At 42.0% G+C, this 24192-nt stretch overlaps 1 protein-coding gene across 1 annotated transcript; it reads left to right on the forward strand.

Moving 5' to 3' along the window:
• On the forward strand, positions 1 to 23935 carry LOC139451657 (U3 small nucleolar RNA-associated protein 4 homolog). The gene is made up of 18 exons (XM_071232974.1): positions 1 to 90; positions 456 to 579; positions 906 to 960; positions 1746 to 1865; positions 2972 to 3040; positions 3853 to 3937; positions 5542 to 5710; positions 7226 to 7301; positions 8052 to 8099; positions 8916 to 9087; positions 10038 to 10114; positions 12016 to 12115; positions 13647 to 13807; positions 14357 to 14552; positions 20033 to 20136; positions 21059 to 21334; positions 22518 to 22610; positions 23691 to 23935. The coding sequence occupies exons 2-18, from the start codon at positions 476 to 478 to the stop codon at positions 23805 to 23807; spliced, it is 2022 nt and encodes a 673-aa protein (XP_071089075.1). The 5' UTR covers positions 1 to 90; positions 456 to 475; the 3' UTR covers positions 23808 to 23935.
• Positions 23936 to 24192: the final 257 nt, after the last annotated feature.

Here is a 24192-nt window from a genome sequence, read left to right on the forward strand (position 1 = left end):
CATGTGTTTATGTTTCTGTTAAAGCAATTATTGAGCGATTTCAGTGATTGTACCCCTCAGATTTGACATTGTACTTTACCAGTTGTATCGGTAAGTAGATATAGCTATCAGTTTATGTAGCTGACATGAACGTGCCATATTTATCCGAGCTTTGGAAAGGTGAATTTGGATGAAAGTAATCTTTATTATTTACTGGTAGTAATAATATATTGAGGAATTATGTTACAGGTTGATGTGTGGTAAGTCTAAGATTAACAATTAAGCAAGCAGCATTTCTACCTCTGTTACAAAACTAATCTCGAACTATTACCTAAATATCAGGTGAAATACCCTGATATAGTGAGTTCCTTTTTGAAGAAATAATTGGAGGTCCCTACATCCATAACAAAAAATGGAAATGGAAATAACGTATGATCTATCAGTTTTAAAGTTTTGACATTCGTTTTTATGATTAGGTTGTTAAAGCGAACTGAAGATGGGGGAGTTTAGAGTGCATCATGTTCGGTTCTTTGAGTACAAGCCCAAGGCTATCCACTGTCTGGCTTATTCTAAAGAATCTAAGAGATTGGCTGTTTCACGGTAAGAGCAAAACAAAGCAGTGTCATTCTGGCAACTAGAATTCTTTCAACACATTTCGTTTTTTTCTGGTTTGGTGTGTTGAGACTGACTGTGATAATCAGACCTATATGACAACATTCAAGGATACATCATGTACATGCACCAAATTCCTGTGATTCAACATATTCAATATGTTCAAGTGTATAATCACTATTTTCTTTCATAATTTTATTGATATTTGTAAGGTTTGTGATAAGATACCGGTATTATATTCTGTACATTTTTTTCAAAGATACAGCATGTAATATTGGAAGTTCAAGTTAAAAAACAGTGATTTGTTTTAACAGATCTGACGGCTCACTGGAAATATGGAGTGAACAAGACAAGTGGTTTCAAGAGAGGGTAATTCTTAATATTGTAATCAAATCGGATGCTAATCATTATCTTCATTAATTACTGGTAGTGGTCACATTTTCTAAACATTCCATTGTGATGAATAAGTCATAATCACTAAGGGCAGAGAATAATAAATATATTAAAAAAAATTCAACGGATTGGGTCTAGGCTACCTTTTTCAAGTTATTTTACTGGTAAAAAGGTTTCACTTCTGATATATTTGTTATATCAATAAAATATAACAATTTGACAGTCAGTAAATATCTGTTTATGTTTGAATTATCATGATTAATCATAAAACAAACATAGATTGGATATTTGTTTTAAAAATGGAATCTGTGTTTATCATGTGTATGCAAGCAGAAATAACAAATTCAAGGTTCCATATTGTAAATAACTTGTAAGTTGTAAGTACATTTTCTTATCAACCATTATTTGTCCTGAGAAGATTTCAGGTTAGAATTTGTCTTCAGCAACAAACACTTGAGGCGACTAACGGGATCGGGTGATCAGGTTTGTTGATTTGGTTGATGCCAGTCATCATTTCCCGATTGCGTAGATTTGGTTGATGCCAGTCATCATATCCCGATTGCGTAGATTGATGCTCATGATATCAATCACTGGATTGTCCGATCAAGACTTGATTATTTACAGACTGCCGTCTTCGAGCTGTAATATTGCTCAGTGTGGTGTTAAACAACAAACAAACAAATCAACCATTATTTTCATTTTATTCATTGTTTTGGACATCTTTTTCTTTGCATTTATTGTGTTCTCATGGTCTTTATCAGGTTATTCCAGGAAGTGGTGATCGGTCAATTGAAGCTGTGATATGGCAAGGGAGGCGACTCTTCACTGCAGGACTTGATGGCGAAGTGACAGAATATGACTTGATCAAACTGCAGCCAATGGTGAGTGTTTATTTATTCATTTGTCATCATGATTATTCATAGGAATCTCTCTAGCCAAGTATTGTTGGTAGAAAATGTGCTATAAGTTAGCCATGTTTGGAAAAAACGTATCAATATATTGGAGTTGCATGGGGTGTCCAGTCATCCCTTCAATTCGCTATGCAGAGTTGTGTCCCTTAGGCAAGGCAGAAACCTATGATCATGGGTTGGATCCCAGAATTACCCTGATTATGTCACGAGGTTTGTCAGGGCCATGCAGTGCTCATGGGTTTCACCAAAGTGGTAAATATCTAAAGCCTGTATCATGTTTCCTTTCCTCCACATCAAACTGACGAACAGTGTTGCAGATAAAATAATGTTCAAAGCAGCTTTACACCAAACTCACAGACATACTCATTATTAATTCATTGACCGCATTGTAAGACAGACTGGCATCTCTGAAGTCTATTGATTTACCCCGCCAAGGAGATTGATGTTCATACTTTCAGTCACTGGTTTGATACCCTTGGCCAAGGGTACCTGGATGAAGGTACAACCTATTAAAGAAATAAACCACTCTTGGTTGTTGTTTATCGTACAATAAAACACTACGCCACAATGGTTTATTCTCCCTGCAGTTTTTGTATTGTACGATAAACAACGACCACGGGTCGTTAATTACATACACCGGTATGAGATATCAACATTATGTACAGCCTCTTTAAGGATGTTAATAAAGTGTTCAAACTTTGATAATATTTTCCCCAATTTTAATCTTGATGACTCCCGGAATAGAATCTGACCTTGGAAATGTTGGACAAGTCCATTTTATGAACAGGTGGTATAAGTATGGTATTTCCCCCATGTTCTCACCTTCGGCCACTGCGTTTATCTGCGTCCCCCAGCTACATCTATGGGGACAACTTACTTGACACCTCCCTCTAAAAAATAACGTCGTCCAGTATATGACGTCATCAAGTTGCGAGAGCATATTCAAATCTCCAGAAATGACGTCATGATAGAACATTGTTTTACCGTGAAATAAACCATGCTTCGTTCTTCATTGTTGTTTGCGATTTATCACATAGCTATTTTATATTTATCCCATAACCATTTGTTATTTACAGCACTCGGCTTTTTCCCATGCAGGACCTATCTGGTGCCTTACACAGAACTCCCGTGGGACAAGATTAGCTGTGAGTCCTCCTGTCTTGATATCTGGAAATGTAATAATCTGGTGTTGAGGATGACTGATATATACTCAGTGTGACTCAAACAGATACATGATATTTTTTGAGAATTACTTCAGTGAAATGAAGTGTTCGATAGGCATTTGAAATTGGAAAAACACAAAAACATTAACCTTTTTATGGATAAGCTATTCTTTATTCTTGGTAACACTGTTTCAGGGCTACTTCTTGTCCCTTCATCGGGTGAATACTGAATAAACATATTGAGTTTTTAAATATACAAGCTGATTTGTGTAAGCTGACACAGTGTAAGAATAATGTGAAGTGACTGCATTCGATTGTCAGTATATTTACAGACTATTGTTCTCTTCGGGACCGGGGGTCGGGTAGCCTAGTGGTTAAAGCGTTCGCTAGTCACGCCGAAGACCCGGGGACGATTCCCGACATGGGTACAATGTGTGAAGCCCATTTCTGGTGTCTCTTGCCGTGATATTGCTGGAATATTGCTAAAAGCGGCATAAAACCAAACTCACTCTCCTCGGGGAAATATTATTGGGGTGGGTTAGAGGGAATATGACAGTTTCTAGAGGAGGGTCATAAAAATAATGCACATTTTTGGGAGGTCATAGACAAAAAGACAGTTTAAAATAAAATATAAAGTGCTTTTGCATTTTGTGAAAACTATGACAAGCATTAGGGGAGGGTCATTGTTTTCTGTACCTCAGTGAATGAGAAACCTCGGACCCACCCACCCCCGTAATAAATTATCCTTATTTGTTACCCCATTATTGCATGATGAGATGTGACTCTACTTTCAGGCAGGGACAGAAGACGGCTGTGTGGTGTTGTTTGATATTGATATGGACAATCTACAGTACCTAAAGTCGTTTGATAAACAAGAAGGTAACATTTCTCTGCCAGTTGTCCATGGGCGTAATTAACGCTAATTATGGTCAAAGGGAGATACATAGCTGTCAATGTTGTTTATCATTTTAAAGGTATATACATATGACCTAAAACTCTTTGGTATAAAGTCAATAGTAGATTTGTATAATCATATTATCCAAACAATTAATAGACTGTACGTTTGACTGCTGAAAAACTTAATTCAGTGCCCCATTTTTATTTTTATAGTCAGGTTCACATGGAGGTATCATTATACATGCTGAAGAATGTTTGTTTTCATAGATTTCAGTGGTTAAAATATTTGCACAAATATATAAACTGGTCTTCATCATGGAAACATATTCGCTATTAATAAAAGTGATAATCAGGTTAGTGACACTGGAAGAAGTGACTGATGATGTGAAATCGATGGCCAAAGGGAGATAATTTGTGATCAGGATAGAGTTGTCTCCCTTCGACCATGATTGCCGCGTACAGACACGAGATTCTGATTTCTAGAGTCAGGATTTGTTTCATGATATTGTTTTTATGGAAATAAGTTATATATTCACCAATAGAATTTTATCTATTCTAAGAATATCATCAGTGTCATGTGCTGTGCCTTATTTGTATTTGGTTTGAGAAAGCTACATGGGGAGTAAGAGTTGTAAAGATGTAACCAACGTTTTATAAGAAACTTTATCTCTCTCTCACCTGTGTATAATTATATGCGTACATACGAAATACATAAATATTTATGAATTATTTTTTAATAACATTCCTAACTGTAAATTAATACCCTAAACTTGTTTATGTTATTCGGCAACAATCGTATACAGGACACACATTCTGCCCTAGACTGGTTTACTGGCACTAGACCGCTTGGGCTCCCTGCCTGCAGCTGATAGGGGCAAAGAGCAGGGCACCAGTCTAGCTCTGTCTGACCTATTTACCCATACAGCATTTATCTGTGGTGAAACGTTGACCCATTTCTGTGAAGCAGGTCTGTCTGTCAAGAGGGGCGGGAACAGGCCTATTTCATATCGCTATGTGGGAACGTTGACCAAGGTTCCGTGTAGCGAGATATCAGCACTTTTAGACAGTGTTAACAATTGATATGTCAGGCTGCAGGAGTAAACATATTACCATTAAGGAGATAACTCTCATAGAGCAGTATGGTCTAGTGGTAGAGTGTCCGCCCGGAGAGAGGAAGGTCCGGAGTTCAATCCCTGGCCGCGTCATACCAAAAGACGCTAAAAGATGGTACTTGTTGTTACCCTGTCTGGCTCTCGGCATTAAGGGGCTAAAACAAGGACTGGTCGGCTCGGAGTCAGTATACTGTGTCTGAGTGGGGTATTCATGTTAAACTGCGGCATGGTATCTCAGTGAGCTAGCACTATAAATCGGCATCAGTCCGGTCTAGTACAAGCAGCCACACAAACACACACACGTACATGCATGTCGCTATATAAGTGCAATAATCTTGGGCGCGATGTTAAACCCCATGTCACCTCACCTCACAATGTTGCTATGGAGTATGTGCTTTGTAAAAACAGCACAGGTTTCCATTGTCACACTCCCCTATAGATCCAGATGATAAGATGTATGTGCGCATGTTGTAGGTCGTATTCTGTCCATCGCTTGGCACGAGGGTGAGAACACCATTGTGACCGGCGGGGTGGACAACATCCGTCTGTGGAGTGCCAGCTCGGGCCACGCCATCCAGCGACTGACCATCGGCCGAGAGGAGGTTTCTAAAGAGACAATCGTGTGGTGTGTCACCGTCACAAGGTGGGTGGATGCTGGGGGACGTCTAGTTCCGTGTTTACACTCTGGAATAATTCATGGACTGAAACCCATTTGTTGTAACTTGTATTGACTTTATCTCTGTGTCCACGAGGCAATGGTTTACAGAACAGGGATGAGTCCGAATTTACTACCCGGGTACCCTACCCTCTATTACACGACCCTACCCGGGTACCCACTGTAGGTCTCAAGAGATAGGTACAAAATGTCCGATTGGCCATTTGTTTTACCATAGTAGTGGCAAAACGTATTTAGATACACATATTAAACAATCTGGTCATGCATACACTGAAGTTGACTCGAGTTATATCTTTATTCAAAGATATGAAAAGTCTGAAGGAATGGGTGCATAGTCAGAAAGAAATGTGAACATTTGTGGCGTGTAGTGTAACCATAGAGTTCTAGGTACTTTTCGTCATTGAACAATATATCACATGACTAACCACGGGTCCAGGTAGTCCTGTGGGTACCCAGGTCCTACTCAGTACCCACCCGACCCGGGTACCTGAGTCACCCATCCCAGCCATAATATTATTCTGTCTAGGGGATTCTGGGACAGAATGGATCCCATGCTTCTCACTAAGGCTAACTAATTGGGATGATATGGTTTTAAAGCACTGCAATTAACTGTGTAGAGTTGTATCCCTTGAGCGTGCCAGGAGCCTATGATTGTGGGTTCGAATCTCTGTTCACCCCATTATGTTTCTAGGTTTGTCAGCACCATACCCATGCTCGTGGGTTTCAACGAAGTGGTAAACATCTGAGGCCTGCATCACTTCGGGCTTACCTCCCACATTAAGCTGACACGCCGTGATATAACTGGAATATTGTTAAAAGTGGCGTTAAACCCAACTCACTCACTCACTGTATCATTGTTCCCCAACGGCAATGACCATTCTTCATGCTGTCAACCACTAGTTTGCTTGTCCCATGATTATTTACAGGTAGTGTATTTTTGTATACACAGTTTATGAAATCAACTCTCAGGCAGTATTCAGATGGCCAGATGGCTCATTTGGAGCTGAAAGTGCACACCTATAGGTCAGATGGCTCATTTGGAGCTGAAAGTGCACACCTATAGGTCAGATGGCTCATTTGGAGCTGAAAGTCCACACCTATAGGCCAGATGGCTCATTTGGAGCTGAAAGTGCACACCTATAGGTCAGATGGCTCATTTGGAGCTGAAAGTGCACACCTATAGGCCAGATGGCTCATTTGGAGCTGAAAGTGCACACCTATAAAGGATTAATGTACTCCCATCATGATTGCTGGGTATAAAACACACACATAGTTACTGATTTTGTTGATATTGTGGCAAAACTCTATACATTGATTGACTGAGACTTGTTATGTTTAGCAGTTGAAACTGGAGGGTTTGTAGTTTCTTCAGAGCATGTGGGTGTGGGTGTATTTATGAGGGTCGAGGATGCGTTCACAGTTTCTGGGCAGGGGATACTCTTTGTTTGTTCAGTAAATGAAGGGTTGTTACCATGGTTACAGTGACCTAACAGTCATCAGCGGAGACTCACGGGGGAAGACGTGCTTCTGGAACGGCAAGATGGGAACACTCCTCCGAGTAAGTTGCTACAGTGGAGATAACTCATACATACTAGCCACTTTACACCATCACGTCTAGCCATATTACACCACCATCACCTGTCTAGCCATATTACACCACCATCACCTGTCTGGCCATATTACACTACCATCACCTGTCTGGCCGTATTACACCATCACCTGTCTAGCCGTATTACACCACCATCATCTGTCTAGCCGTATTACACCACCATCACCTGTCTAGCCGTATTACACCACCATCACCTGTCTAGCCGTATTACACCACCATCACCTGTCTAGCCATATTACACCACCATCACCTGTCTAGCCATATTACACCATCACCTGTCTAGCCGTATTACACCACCATCACCTGTCTAGCCGTATTACACCATCACCTGTCTAGCCGTATTACACCACCATCACCTGTCTAGCCGTATTACACCACCATCACCTGTCTAGCCGTATTACACCACCATCACCTGTCTAGCCGTATTACACCACCAATCACCTGTCTAGCCGTATTACACCACCATCACCTGTCTAGCCATATTACACCACCATCACCTGTCTAGCCATATTATACACCATCACCTGTCTAGCCGTATTACACCACCATCACCTGTCTAGCCATATTATACACCATCACCTGTCTAGCCATATTACACCATCACCTGTCTAGCCATATTATACCACCATCACCTGTCTAGCCATTTTACACAACTTTGTCTCTTTACACTGTACTGAGTGTCGTGTTCCTGTATTCCAGAGTTTCCAGAGCCACAAGGCGGACGTGTTGTCACTCTGTCTCAGCGAGGTATGTTCATCTAGATCAGGGGCGGTGGGGTAGCCTAGTGGTCAAAGCATTTGCTCATCATGACAAAGACCCAGGTTCAATTCCCCATGTGGATACAATGTGTGAAGCTCATTTCTGGCATCCCCTGCTGTGATAATCCTGGAATATTGCTAAAAGCGGTGTAAAACAATATTCACTCACTCATCAAGATGAAGTGTTAATCTTGTGAATCTGTGAATCAGTAATAACTGAGACTATTGTCTCCATTAACTCAGTGCATTGTGTCAGACTAGGTGAGTTTATAGTCCATGCAGAATCCTCCTTTTCAACATTGCATCATGGATGTGCTCTGCTATTCTAGAATGACCTAGGGGCAGTCAGGTCATGCCGAAGACCCGGGATGGATTCCTGACATTGGTACAATGTGTGAATCCCATTTCTGGTGTCCCCCCGCCGTGATATTGCTGGAATTTTGCTAAAAGCGGCGTAAAAACCATACTCACTCACTCGATCACTCACAAGAATGACCTGTTACAATTCCAGATGTGTTATGAAGTTTAAATCCCGCTTCTTAATGAAAAACTGCATAAAGATAATGCACTAGTTAATGGTGTGACCCTGACAGTGGTATGTTTCCCATATTAGGTCCCAGAGTAGTTTATAGCCTCATCAGACAGACACTGAATTAAATTTGAGGTTTGGAAAACACATCATGTTCTACTCCTGTGCTACTCAGCTTTTGATAGGGATATTCCCTAGTGACTGATGGACTGTTTGATTGGATAGTGGTGGGATAGTGGTGGGAGGCAAACAGTCAGCAATCTATTCTGTGTTTAGGCAGAGGAGAGCTTGTACACGGTAGGCGTTGACCCGACCATTGTCCAGTTCGAGAAGGTCATCTATCCCGGGGAGAACAACCCGGGCAAGTGGACGAGGTCAGTCGTCCGGTCCAGCCACACCCACGATATCCGAGCCATCGTCCTGTCTGGGGACACCATCATCACGGGAGGTACTGTTTCCAGATGTAGTAGGGGTTTAAACAAGACCCACGACCCTCTGGGGATTCCAGGTCACAATAGTTGTAAGAGTTGACCAAATGGATCGGGTGGTCAGGCCATGATAGAACTGAAATATTGTTCAAAACAGAATTAATCCTTACTCCCCATTGAATGAAATGTTGGTGTTTCGATCCTTTGGCCTTGTGATACCAGAAGATGGTAAAAGCTGTTACTTGTAGTACGGAATGGTTGTTTGGTTGGTTTGTTGTTTTACACCCCACTCAGCAATATTACAGCTATATGATGGCAGTCTGCAAATAATCGAGTCTGGACCAGACAATCCAGTGATTGATATCATGAACATCGATCCACACAATTGGGATCGATGACATTCTTTAACCAAGTCAGCGAGCCTGACAAACCGATCCGGTTAGTCGACTCTTACGACAAGCATAGTCGCTTTTTACGGCAAGCATGGGTTGCTGAACACCTATTCTACCCTGAGTTTAGTACAGAATGGATCAATTTTGTATGGCCATGTTTGAGATAGTGAGTCGCTTCAGCCTTAATATATGCATAGACCGCCTACTAGGTAAGGTGGTAGAGCATCTGCGCAGAGTTTGGAAGGTCTGGGGTTCGATCCCTGGACACGTAACACCAAAAGATGTTAAAACGTGGTACTTGTTGTTACCCCGCCTGGCACCTAGCATTGAGGGCATAAAACAAAGACTGGTCGGCTCGGAGTCAGTATACTGTGTCTGAGTGGGGTATCCATGTTAAAATGTGGTATGGTATCTCGGTGGGCTTGCACTATAAAATCGGCATTGGTCCGGACTAGTACAAGCAATCACATGCACGAACACACACGTGCATGCCTGTAGCTGTGCATGTAAGTACAATAGTCTTGAACATTATTCACTGTCTCCAATGTGGACATTAATCAGTGTGTGCTTGTTGTCAGGTGTGGACACCAATCTGGTCTTGCATGACATCAATCCAGCGAAGGGCAAGGGGAGGAAAGTACCCGGTCTGCCACAGGTATTGTCACTTTCCACCATAGGCAGTGTTGAGTACTCTCCAGATATTGCTTCAATGTTGTAGTTTAATTTTCCCAACAATGATTTATTGTGCTCCAACCACTGATTTTAGTATCACTATAATACCACCGCCCCTCCTCACCATCATGAAGAGTCCCCCTCACAGTGATATTGCTGCAACATTAGGTGTCCCCCACAGTGATATTGCTGCAACATTAGGTGTCCCCCACAGTGATATTGCTGCAACATTAAGTGTCCCCCACAGTTATATTGCTGCAACATTAGGTGTCCCCCACAGTGATATTGCTGCAACATTAAGTGTCCCCCCACAGTGATATTGCTGCAACATTAAGTGTCCCCCACAGTGATATTGCTGCAACATTAAGTGTCCCCCACAGTGATATTGCTGCAACATTAGGTGTCCCCCACAGTGATATTGCTGCAACATTAAGCGTCCCCCACAGCGATATTGCTGCAACATCAAGCGTCCCCCACAGCGATATTGCTGCAACATTAAGTGTCCCCCCACAGTGATATTGCTGCAACATTAGGTGTCCCCCACAGTTATATTGCTGCAACATTAGGTGTCCCCCACAGTGATATTGCTGCAACATTAGGTGTCCCCCACAGTGATATTGCTGCAACATTAGGTGTCCCCCACAGTTATATTGCTGCAACATTAGGTGTCCCCCACAGTGATATTGCTGCAACATTAAGCGTCCCCCACAGCGATATTGCTGCAACATTAAGCGTCCCCCACAGTGATAATGCTGCAACATTAAGCGTCCCCCACAGCGATATTGCTGCAACATTAAGCGTCCCCCACAGCGATATTGCTGCAACATTAAGTGTCCCCCCACAGTGATATTGCTGCAACATTAGGTGTCCCCCACAGTGATAATGCTGCAACATTAAGCGTCCCCCACAGCGATATTGCTGCAACATTAAGCGTCCCCCACAGTGATAATGCTGCAACATTAAGTGTCCCCCACAGTGATATTGCTGCAACATTAGGTGTCCCCCACAGCGATATTGCTGCAACATTAAGTGTCCCCCCACAGTGATATTGCTGCAACATTAGGTGTCCCCCACAGTGATATTGCTGCAACATTGAGCGTCCCCCACAGCGGTATTGCTGCAACATTAGGTGTCCCCCACAGTGATATTGCTGCAACATTAAGCGTCCCCCACAGTGATATTGCTGCAACATTAAGTGTCCCCCACAGTGATATTGCTGCAACATTAAGCGTCCCCCACAGTGATATTGCTGCAACATTAGGTGTCCCCCCACAGTGATATTGCTGCAACATTAAGTGTCCCCCACAGTGATATTGCTGCAACATTAAGTGTCCCCCACAGTGATATTGCTGCAACATTAAGTGTCCCCCACAGTGATATTGCTGCAACATTAAGTGTCCCCCACAGTGATATTGCTGCAACATTAGGTGTCCCCCACAGTGATATTGCTGCAACATTAGGTGTCCCCCCACAGTGATATTGCTGCAACATTAAGCGTCCCCCACAGTGATATTGCTGCAACATTAAGTGTCCCCCACAGTGATATTGCTGCAACATTAAGTGTCCCCCACAGTGATATTGCTGCAACATTAAGTGTCCCCCACAGTGATATTGCTGCAACATTAAGTGTCCCCCACAGTGATATTGCTGCAACATTAAGTGTCCCCCACAGTGATATTGCTGCAACATTAAGTGTCCCCCACAGTGATATTGTAATGACATTAAGTGTCCCCCACAGCGATATTGCAACAACATTAAAAGTCCCCCACAGTGATATTGCAACAACATTAAGTGTCCCCCATCGCGATATTGCAACGACATTATGTATTCCTCAAAGTTATGTCAGTATTCCAAGTATTCAGTCTGTTTCTTGCCCCACTACAGCGCCCCCTGGTGAGCGTTGCCAAGGCTGCAGGCCTTCTGTTGTTGCAGTACCCGACATGGCTGGAGGTGTGGAGGCTCGGCGCCACCAAGAGAAACTCAAGTAAGGAGATGTTCCAGGATGAGAAAATACTGACCTGGAAGGTTCTAGAGGAGTGGTTGAATTGGGTTTAACACCGCTTTGAACTGTATTCCTGTTATAACACGGTGTGTCAGCTTGATGTGGGAGGAAAGCCTGAAGTGATGCAGGTCTCAGACGTTTACCATTTAGACTCATTATCAGGGCAAACTGAAATTCGAACCCTTGTCATAGGTTTCTGGTGTCCCCAAGGGACGCAGTTCTGCACAGCTATTTTTGGCGGCTTCTACGACTGGGCTCCAGTGCCCCCAGGTCTAAGGGAAACTGGAGTAGACAAAAAAAGCAAACAATGGAAAATATCTTTGAGCTGATTGCTATTTCCGGCTTAGTTTATGAGAAAATACACACAGTAATCTTAATCTCTGCATATAAAACAATGCCTTTGAGAGCAGGATATACATTTTGAATGGTAAAATCATCATGTCTAGTGATGTTTTATATCAAATGTCATACTTTTATTGACCAAGTTTGTTTATTCACCAGAAGTTGCTGAAGGGATATGATAATGTTTTTTAAAATGTTCGGACAGAAAAATTTAAATGTCCAGTAAGCAATATTTTAAATCGGACATTTGAGATTCCCAATCAGACATGTCCGGTGCATATGACCGTTTCCGGACCCCTGGTCCACAGACACACAAACATAGCACCCATAACACCCATAACATTTCACACTGGATAACTGCCCCCCCCACAACATTTAAAACTGGCAAAGGCCAGTTTAAACTGGATACCTCCAACAGACAGTTGTTATTATGGAACCCCGGACACTTGGCACTGGACAGGGGACATGGGTGGTCCAGTCATCTAAGGCACCACAAATCACTGTGCAGAATTAAATCCCTTAGGCATGATAGAAACAGATGATTGTGTGTGCAAAAACGTCTGAGACCAACATCACTTCAGGCTTTCCTACTACATAGAACTGACACGCCATGATGTAGGAATACTGCTGAAATTGGTGTTAAACCCAACTCTCTCACTAACACTGGACATTTACATTTTGGCTGGACTAACGAATCTATGCATAGTCCAATCAAAATCGTGCAACGAAATCGAAATTTGGTTCGTAAACTGTTCTGCAGATTTCGGTCGATTGCAGGATTTGCAAAACATGTGCACCGCCAACTCGTTGTCAACAGATATTTTCCAACTCTTTTCATGTTTTAACTCAACAAGGTGCTCACGCATTGTGCGATGTAAGGCCCGTTTTATCACAACATAGACCTTGATTATCGATCAGATCGTCTTGACTGGGCAAGCAAATGCAAGTGATACGAGAGGTGGAATCTGATTGGTCTAAAGGAGAGGCTCAGAAGGGACATAACTAGTAGTAGCCATTGGTGGCGCTACGATAGAGCCCAGGAATTCCAGCCTAGTTCGGCAAGGTGGAAACTGGACTTTTAAAGTCAGTTAACACTCTTGCCTCGGGAAGATGAATGAACACTGGTACCCTCAATAAACTGTAATATGACAATAAGATAATTGTATTACAGATCTTCATGGGGAAATTCTGCCACTGGACACCAAGCCTCTGAAACTGGTCCAGCTGAAGGCCAAGATAGGAGAATGTGTCGTCTGTAGCGCCATAGCAGCAGACGGTGCTCTGATTGGCTACTCTGATGAAAGGAGCATCCGGCTGTACACCTTCACTGTGGTTAGTGGATGTGGCCTCGTCATGTCTTTCCTTTTAAGGACGTTTCTTGTGTGGTTAGTTTGTTTGTCGTTAACGCCACACTCAGCAATGTTCCAGCTATATGACGGCGGTCTGGACCAGACAACCCAGTGATTGACATCATGAACATCTATCTACACATTTGGGATACTATGACATGCATCAACCAAGTCAGCGAGTCTGATCACCTGATCCCGTTAAGTCTCCTTTTACGACAAACAGAGTTGCCTTTTGCCCTGTCGTAGGAGGTGACCAAATGGATTGAGTGGTCAGGTTCAGTGATTTTGTTGATTTCGTGTCATAGTTTCCTGATTGCGTGGAAATTGCTCACAATATTGGATTGTCTTGTTAAACAACAAATATTCCCTTAAAAACATTTGATGTATCATACTTTGACTGGCTGTTCCCGTTGAGAACTTTTCTTGTCTTATAGTTTTACTTAGTCCGATATGATTCATGTCATTCCATTTCTTGTGTGGCTAGTTGATGTGGTCCAGTATTCTTTTCCATATTTCTTACATGTCTTTTCAGAATGAATCAGAGGATCTTCAGCCAGTAGTGACCTTGACCCGAATTAAGGTCATCGATGAAGATATCATGCCAGCCCATCTCATGACTTTCAACATCCACAACCAGCTCATCACAGCCTCATGTTCAGCAGCTGTTCAAGTCATCGATGTCAAGGACACTGAGGTCAAGGTCATCCACACATTCCAACCACTGAAAGGTCAGTTTCCTGCGTATAAATCATAGGTGAGAATAGGTTCCCATGATAGCACTTGTATCACATAACCAACACAAACTAGGGCAATCAATGGCTGAGGAATTCTTGAAAGTACCAATTTCTTACCATGTTTGGGGAACAGGCAGCCCAGTTGTCCAAGGCGCCTCAATTCACTGTGCAGAGTTGTGTCCCCTGAGCATTCCAGACACTTGTGATCATGGGTTTTAATCCCAGTTTATCCTGGTTGTGTCTCTAGATTTGTCAGCACCATACCCATACTTGTGGTCCACAAGTTGTGGAGACCGCCTCCGTGGTCTTGTGGTAGAGCGTCCGCCCGGAGAGTGGAAGGTCCGGGGTTCGATCCCGCGTCATACCAAAAGACGTTAAAAGATGGCACTTCTTGTTACCCTGTCTGGCGCTCAGCATTAAGGGGCTAAAACAAGGACTGGTCGGCTCGGAGTCAGTATACTGTGTCTAATAGGGGTATTCATGTTAAACTGCGGCATGGCATCTCAGTGAGCTAGCACTATAAATCGGCATCAGTCCTTTCTAGTACAAGCAGCCACACACACACACACACGTACATGCACGTCGCTATATAAGTGCAATAATCTTGGACGTGACGTTAAACCCCATTTCACCTCACCTCACCACAAGTTGTGGGTTTCACCAAAGTGGTAAATGTCTAATACCTGCATAGCTTTGGGCTTTCCTTCCACATAAAGCTGACACTCCGTGATATCACTGGAATAGCAGTCACATCATCCCAGGCTGGTCTGTGTAGTCCTGGTTCCTTGAGGTTGATGTCACTCTTTAGTTCTCCTGACTGAAAGTCAAGTAAACAGTTGTTGTGGCGATTTGTCCATGCATCGTTGACTTTTACGTTTTCTACATCCTCTCTGAGAAGCTTCAAGGCCTATGGGGGTACAGGTGGCTCAGTCGTCTAAGGCGCCGCAATTGGCTGTGCAGAGTTGCGTCCCTTGAAACCTATGACTGTGGGTTCGAATCCCGGTTGCCCCAATTTTGTTTCTAGGTGTGGCAATGTTGCCAAAGGCCCCACAATTTGCCTCTATTTTATCCAGGCATCTTTTGTACCACTGACAAATGACCCTTTTTGGTCTCCATACAACATAGGGCCTCAGCATCCCATACTTGTTATACAGTCAGACCGAATGTAGGAATGGGTGATTACAATGGTGGATCAATGTTGATTGTCTGTCATCATTATCCATCGGCATGCATCGGTTGGTTGCTGATGTAGTTGATGCATGTCATCGTGTCTCCATTACGTAGAGTGTCGCTCATGATATGTCACTGGATTGTCTGGTCCAAGCTTGAATATTTATAGACACCGTCATATAGCTGGAATATTGTTTCGTGCGGCATTAAACAACAAACAAACAAACAAACAAACAAACAATCTTAGGAACAATAACATGATGGGCGTAAGGGATCTGGTAGTGTGGTGGGCCGAGATGAAAATATAAATTTTCTTCTAATAGGTCCGTATTTGTGGACACAATGGCCAGGTGATAGGGCATGACATAAGAACAATCTCAGTGTGTGTGTTTAACAATTGTTGTCAAGAAGGGAAAGATAAGTATGTAGTATGTATTGATATATGATAATCCAACATCTGCTTAGACATCTATCATGAACAATATGTGTGTATGTCATTAAACACTAATCCAGTGTCATTAAACACTAATCCAGTGTATCATAAGACACTAATCCAGTGTGTCATTAAACACTAAGCAAGTGTGACATCATACACTAATCCAGTGTGTCATTAAACACTTGCCCAGAGGGTCATTAAACATTAATCCAGTGCATCATCATACACTAATCCTGTGTGTCATCATACACTAATCCAGTGTGTCATTTGACACTAATCCAGTGTGTCATTAAACACTAGTCCAGTGTGCCATTAAACACTAATCCAGTGCGTCATAATACACTAATCTAGTGTGACATTAGACACAAATCCAGTGTTCAAATCTGGTGAGCAAATGGTTAGATAAACGTTGGTAATACAATAGTCCATAATCTAGTCATAAGCCTGTCTTTCACACCACACAGCATATATTTATATAAAATATTCACCCCCATTCCACTTTCATCCCCTTCTGACCTCAGCAGCCAACACTCACCCCCTTTTGAACTCAGGACACTTTAGAGTTTCTTTATTTTTCATGAATTCCCTTGTAAAATTATTTTTATTCAGGGGCGGTAGGGTAGCCTAGTGGTTGAAGCGTTCGCTCGTACAATGTGTGAAGCCCGTTTCTGGTGTCCCCTGTTGTGATATTCCTGGAAAATTGCTAAAAGCAACTTTAAACCAAACACACTCAAACTCACTATTTTTATATAACCTCATTCATAATTGTATATCCAGGGCTCCACTCGTCTGCTGAAATTAACCAGAAAGACATTTTGTTTTACCTTGTTATTGGCCAGAAAGTCACTATTTTGTTTCTAATGTCATTGTTTTTCTGTCTGAGCGCTGTGTCATTATTTTACCGGATATTTTGCGCAGGACATGAAACAGTGAAAAACATTGCCCTTCCGAAAATGGGTCAATTACAAGTGGTTAAAGTGCGCGATTGTGTTGTCCTGTTGGGAGTGTCAGGGTCAGCGTGTTAATTCTCGTAGTTTTGCAACTCAAGTTCACAGCTTCTGTGTGAAACAAATTTGCATTTGAATGTTACTGTCAACAAACAAGGTGTCTGCCAATGCGACTGTGTGTTGGAGTGCGCACCTGTGCAGATGTTGACAGCAGGTAAATTTGCTACATAACAAGAGACAATTGTCTTCTGTCTGAGTTGTTGCCTGTTGCAAGAAGGGAATATAGGAGGCAGCATGGGGAATTTATGGAGGAGGATAAAAATAAGATTTGCTCGACAAGTGCACTTTAAATACTGAGTCTGTTCTTGTATTTGAGTTTCGCTGTCTCTCAATTTTCCTGTAATTCTATTCTCGTTTAAAATATCTGACAGGTTTAACTGCTAATTATTTGATAGGGGGTTCCAGGCGAGCTCCATGTTGACTTCCTTTTGTCTTGTTTGCTGTGTACTGCTGTGACATTCATGCTATCAACCCCTGGTTTGCCTGACTTTATGTTTCACTGGGCCAGGCTGTCAGTGTGTACATCAATCTCCCAGTCCATTTCTTTCCAGAGTGGAACCCCAAAATCTCAATCAGGTTTTGAACTGGTGCCTTCATCTGTTTTAGGATATTTCTATATTTTTAGGGGTTTTACTATGAATGAAGTATAATTGGAAAGTTATTTTATAATTTTTAAGCAGAAACTTTTTATATTCTCATAAAAGATATTTTATCTACTCACTAAAACAAATTTCAATAATTTTTGTTTGAAAATGAACTGTGAAGGTGTAATACTTTTATACAGTTATTACTCAATACATATTCAAGTTTGAGCTTGGGTAGCATGTATAGGTGCTGAATCTTGAAAATGTAGGTGGCATGTATATGTGTGTAAACTCCACAACACTACAGTTACTTTTGCAATACTAATAACCAATTTGGATTAGTGATTGTGTGAGTATGGTTTTACGCCGCTTTTAGCAATATTCCAGCAATATCACGGTGGGGGACACCAGAAATGGGCTTCACACATTGTACCCATGTCGGGAATCGAACCCAGGTCTTCGGCGTGAGGAGCGAACTCTTTAACCACTAGGCTACCCAACTGCCCCACATTTGGATTAAGGCTTAAAAAAATGAATGAATTGGTTCTCTGGCAAAGACTTTTTAAAACATAGTGCGGGCAGGTGGTGTTTTCAAACAAACAAAAAATTAAAATCGAAATGAAAACGAAACATGCAACAGACTTTATGATGATGTTGGCGGTGTATGAGAACCTAGACTACTATGTATTTTAGACTAACATAGATTATTATAACATACATGAATTTAAAACTAATTTTAAATTAACAAACAAAAAATTAAAATGGAAATGAAAACGAAACATGAAACAGACTTTATGATGATGTGGGCGGTGCCTGAGAACCTAGACTACCATTTTTTTAGCCTAACATAAATTATTATAACAAACATGAATTTAAAACAATAATTTTAAATAAACATTACATATAATTAACAAAACATTACATATAATTCTCAAAACATGGCACAAGGTTGTTTATTATACCCCTAACCTGAAAGGGTGGGGGTATATGGTTATACCAGTGTTCCCGTTTACCGGTAATTACCAGTTTACTGGTAAAATTGGGCTTGGGTCGGTAATTCGTGTGACTGTCAGTCCTTGTGGACCGGCAAATAAAGTACCTTATGATAAATCTTTGTTGTTGAACAAAACATCGGCGATATTCATACAAGTATATTTTCCGACTGAAGTCAGCTTGTCTGTCACCTACGGGGTTTCCCCATGTCTATTTTTAGTGCAAGGAAATAACATTCTGCCTTGCTTCCAAGTTTAGTATATATTTGTAGTGACTAAGTCTTGAAATATAAAAACAAAAGAGAAAATTGTGACTGAACTTTGTGTGAATGACGTGTAGATTTAACTTAGTTACTTCAGAGACGATGTCATGTTGAATGAATTAAAACCAGGTACTTTTTATATGATTTTTTATTTTTGAAAGTTGGGACTGACAAAAATTAGGAGGGGAATTTTCAGTGTTGCCAGTCCACCAGGACTGGCAGTTTCAAAAACCAGCGGGAACACTGTATACCAAGGCATTCCATCAATCCATCTGTCCGTCCTTCCTTCCGAGGACACTTTTTTGTGTGATCTATAACTTGAAAACTACTACATAGATTTTGTTCAAACTTGGTGAACACTTTTTATAGGAGTGGTGCATTACGAAGTTTGATGTCAGTATTTACTAAAAAAAATACAGCTTTTTTTCAGTTAGAATTGATTTACTTAAACATAACTTGAAACCTACTACACAGATTCTTTTTCAAATTTAACGAACAGTTTCCATATTGGTTTGAAGCCATTCTTTATAGAAGAGGTGCAGTGCAAAGTGTGGTTTTGATGTGTGTAATTTTTTGAAAAAATATGATGTTTTTCATGTTGTGAACTTAGAATTTGGTTTAACTTCAACACTTGTGTGATCTCTGACTTGAAAACTACTTCATGGATTCTTTTCCAATTGGGGATACAGTTTCTATTCCAAAAGGAGAGGGGCAGTGCGAAGTTTGATTTCCATAAGCCGATTTTCTGAAAAAATGTTGCTTTTTGTCATGTTTGGAAATTTGAAATGTGTTAGCATTGAAGTCAAGGTATTAGTGAGCAATGGTCACTTTTTGTCTTGTTTACATCTGTTTATCAAAAAATTAATTAAAAAATTCATTTTTTCCCCCCAAAATATAACATTTGTTATATTTGACCACTTTCTAAAGGCATTGTGTAGTCATACCCCAAAATATTGTCTCAAACTTCCCAAGTCACCCAAAAGTAAAGGATCAGTCCATTATGATGTTTATTTTCTTTCCAGATGTGGACTCCATACATCTTCTGAGCGTGTCCGCTGATGGGGATCATGTTGCTGTGGCCGACCACAAGATGAGGGTGCGAGTCTACAACATCACCACCAAACAGGTGAGAAGTAGTACCATAGAATCATAATAACATGAGTACTTGTATTGTGCTGGCCTCCATATACTTAATGCATGCTCAAGGTTCTAACATTATTACCCTGGTGATGGATACGTGTGCACTCGATGTTCATTCTCCGCTCCCTGGGGAGTATACAACACAAGCTGCCTTGTCAGGCACTAGAAGGTTGACAGTCACATGACCATCTCATCCTATCGGGTACCCTACGAGATCAGTTGGACAATGACTGGTGACAAAAGCAGACAGGATTGTTTGAATATAGCCACAGGGTCCTGTTCCTTGAAGTGATCTCAGCACTTAAGTTGTGGTGATGTTACCACAGACTTATGAGTGCTAGGGTGTATGAAGCAGGGTCCAGGTTTGTTTGTACATAGTTATGGGCCCCGTGAAGATTCGGGTTGAATAGGTGTTCAGCAACCCATGCTTGCTGAAAAGGCAACTATGCTTGTCATAAGAGGCGACTAACGGGATCGGGTGGTCAGACTTGCTGACTTGGTTGATGCTTGTCATCGTATCCCAATTGTGTGGATTGATGCTTATGATATCAATCACTGGATTGTCTGGTCCAGACTCGATTATTTACAGACGGCCCTCATATAGCTGGAATATTGCTGAGTGCGGCATTTAAACACAAAACAAACAAATGAGTCACAGGTTCTGCAGGATCAACACTACCATCAGACAACTGAAGGGACTACGACCCATTGTATCCACATTTGTGGCACAGTTTCGCCGTTAATATTAAATTTGGATACAGACAAAAACGAGATACCACCAAGAAATGCATTGATATTTCAGTGGGAAACTTTACATATATATTTTCAAGGAGTGACGTTTCTTTTTCGGTTATATAACTGTATACTGTTAAAAAGCGGTTTTAAACCTAACTCACGCACTGTTTCAGTTATATAACCTACCAAGCCAGAAGACCCAGCCGTGTGCTATGACCTTCTCTGCTGAGTCCAAGCAACTCTGCGTCGTGCACTGTGACAACACCATATTGGAATACAACGTGAACAAGTCGGAGCTGACCCAATGGAGTCGGAGTCACAGTCGGAGCCTGCCAGGTCATTGGAGGAACAGGAAGAACATCATCACCCAGATCTCTCCCAACCCACGCAATCCACAACACTACTTCCTTCACGATGATGAAGTCTTCTGCATTCTGGATAAATCAAAGGTAATGACTTTTATGCGGAATTCTCGGATTGTTTTCATACTACCAGTTGGCTCGTTTGTCTCAGATGCTCAGCTAAATGTGCAGAGTTGGGTCCTGAAGGCAAGAATTCTATAAAAAAAATTGGAATCCCAGGTTTGGTCGATCAGCACCATACCGATGCTCATGCGTTTTACTTAAGTGGTAAACTTCTAAGACCTGCACAATTTCGTCCTTACCTCCAAGCTGACTGGGAGGAGGGGGGACACGGTTGCCAAAGGCCCCGCAATTTGCTCGGCAGAGTTGCGTCCCTCAGGCACACCAGAAACCTATGATTGTGGATTCGTATATCTGTTTGCCATGATTATGTTTCTAGGTTTGTCAGCATCATACGCGGGCCTGTGGGTTTCACCGAAGTGGTAAACGTCTGAGACCTGCATCACTTTGAGCTTTCCTCCAACTTTAAGCTGACACGCCATGATATAACTAAAATACTGTGAAAAGCAGTGTTAAACAAAATCCACCCACTCACTCCAAGCTGACACTGCCTGATAACACTGATATAATGTTCAAAGCAGTGTTATAACAAACTAACGCATAGCACCCGTCCGCAATTAATTATTCTGTGGGTTTAAAATCCCAATCATGATGCACAATCATCAGACATACCAGTCTCTTGTTCTAAAAAAATTGAAATGTAAGTATGCGTGAGTGACAAGAGGGGCCTTCTGTGGGGGCCAGCTGGTCCAATTGTCTAAGGTGCTTGGGTACGCCAGAAACGTATGATTGTGGGTTCGAATTCCGGTTCACTCTCTTATGCCAGTAGCAGATCCAGGAGTTTTTAAAGGGGGTGCTAAAATTCTCAATTTGTTACTTCCTGGAGGTAGTGTAGGTACTGACATTAACTGAGTATGCACTCTAATTGTTCTGTAGGGCGGTCTAGCCTAGTGGTTAAAGAGTTCGCTCGTCACGCCAAAGACCCAGGTTCGATTCCCGACACTCACTCTAATTGTTCTGTAGGGTGGTCGGGTAGCCTAGTGGTTAAAGCGTTCGCTTGTCACGCCAAAGACCCGGGTTCGATTCCCGACATGGGTACAGTGTGTGAAGTTCATTTCTGGTGTCCCCCGCCGTGATATTGCTGGAATATTGCTAAAAGCAGCGTAAAACCATACTCACTCACTCTAATTGTTCTGTAACGTGTTTGCAGCCTATGGCAGTACCTGGTAAGAAGATGAAAAGAAATAAAAGCAAGCACATCGACACATCTGACACAGCCTTCACCTACTGCTCAAAATACAAGGTGAGTCAACAAACTGATCACATGATCTCGTAAGCCTTCCTCACTCAGGTCCTGACCTGCAAGTTTTGTTTGTTTGTTTGTTGTTTAAAGGTCCACTCAGCAATATGATGGTGGTCTGTAAATAAGCGAGTCTGGACCAGATAATCCAATGGTTGCATTGTCGGCATCAATCTACACGATTGGGATACCATGACATGCCTCAGTCAGCAAGTCTGACCACCCGATCCCGTGGCTCGGATCTTCACATGGTCCCTAGTTGCAAGGGTATTTGGTGGTCAGAAAGGCTAGGATGGGTAGCTCGGGTACTTTGATACTCGGGTCAAGTGGGTTCTGAATAGGACTCAAGTACCCACAGGACTACCCAGAAATGGGCTTCACACACAGTACCCATGACAGCGAACGGTTTACCCGACCGCCCCGAATCAAATCAGAGAAATCATGTATGAATCAAGTGCCAGGACTGGTGCATGACGAATTTTTGGTGTTCTTACTCTCTGTACCTCCTCAAACAGAAGCTTTGGGATTCTGGGTCAGAAAAGATCCCTGTCACACAATGTTTGTCATAAGAACAGACTAAAACAGGGATCAGGCCGTCAAGACTCTCATCAGATTGCTGGTCTCCATACCTTGTGGATTGTGCTCTTGATTTCAGTCACTGGTTCAATATTTACAGGCTGTGATGGTGTAGCTGGAACTTTGTTCATTTCTTATATTGTAGATTTTCCCAAACAGTAGGTGACATACAAGGCCAGTGCATTTTCAAGTTGACAAAACTAGATTGTCTTAACCGTCTATATACATGGTTAGTTGTGTTTTGAATGAGAACTGCTTTAAAATATTACGACTGGAGACACCAGACATGGGCTACATCACATCCATGTGGGGAATAGAACCTGCCCTTTAGTAGGGCAAGCAAATGCTCCAGCCATTAGGCCATCCTACCACCCTTAAGAGTCTTAAATCTGCTACATTTATGTAATTTTTAACCAGTCTTTGTAGGAATTTAAGAAGGATGTGGCAAGATTCAAAACAATGCCACGAATGTGTTTGTTTTGTTCATGTTTGTTTTTACCATTGCAGTACCTCTTGTACATGGAGCCCGTCTCGGAGGACTGGCTGGTTGCCGTTGAACGGACCCCAGTTGCCGTCACAGACACCCTACCAGCCACACTTCGACAGAAAAAGTTTGGCACATGATGCATCTACTGTTTGATTTGTGTGGAATGTGCTCTGATTTCAAGAATACAATGACTTCATGACAGATGTGCCCTGTGGGCCATGCTGTATCAGATAGTACCACAATGATATCCAGAGGTTACATGATGGGGGGGGGGGGATGTTCTTGATATTAAAAAATACATACTTATACACTGTCTTTCCCTCGTGTGTTACCATAATGTCTCCAAGTTGGCCATGCCAGGATATACTTTGTGCGTTTGTTATCCCCCTGGCATATAATGGGGGGGGATGTAGCGATCAGCCTGTCTGTCCGTCCGTCTGTCTGTAATCATTTCCTTTTCCGGGGCAGAATTCCAAAACCATTCAGTGTATTTGATCGAAACTTGGCAAATCTATCAGGCAC

This window comes from Haliotis cracherodii, unplaced genomic scaffold (genome assembly GCF_022045235.1).
Source record: "Haliotis cracherodii isolate W230 unplaced genomic scaffold, xgHalCrac1.p SCAF_10, whole genome shotgun sequence".
NCBI classification, from domain to species: domain Eukaryota; kingdom Metazoa; phylum Mollusca; class Gastropoda; order Lepetellida; family Haliotidae; genus Haliotis; species Haliotis cracherodii.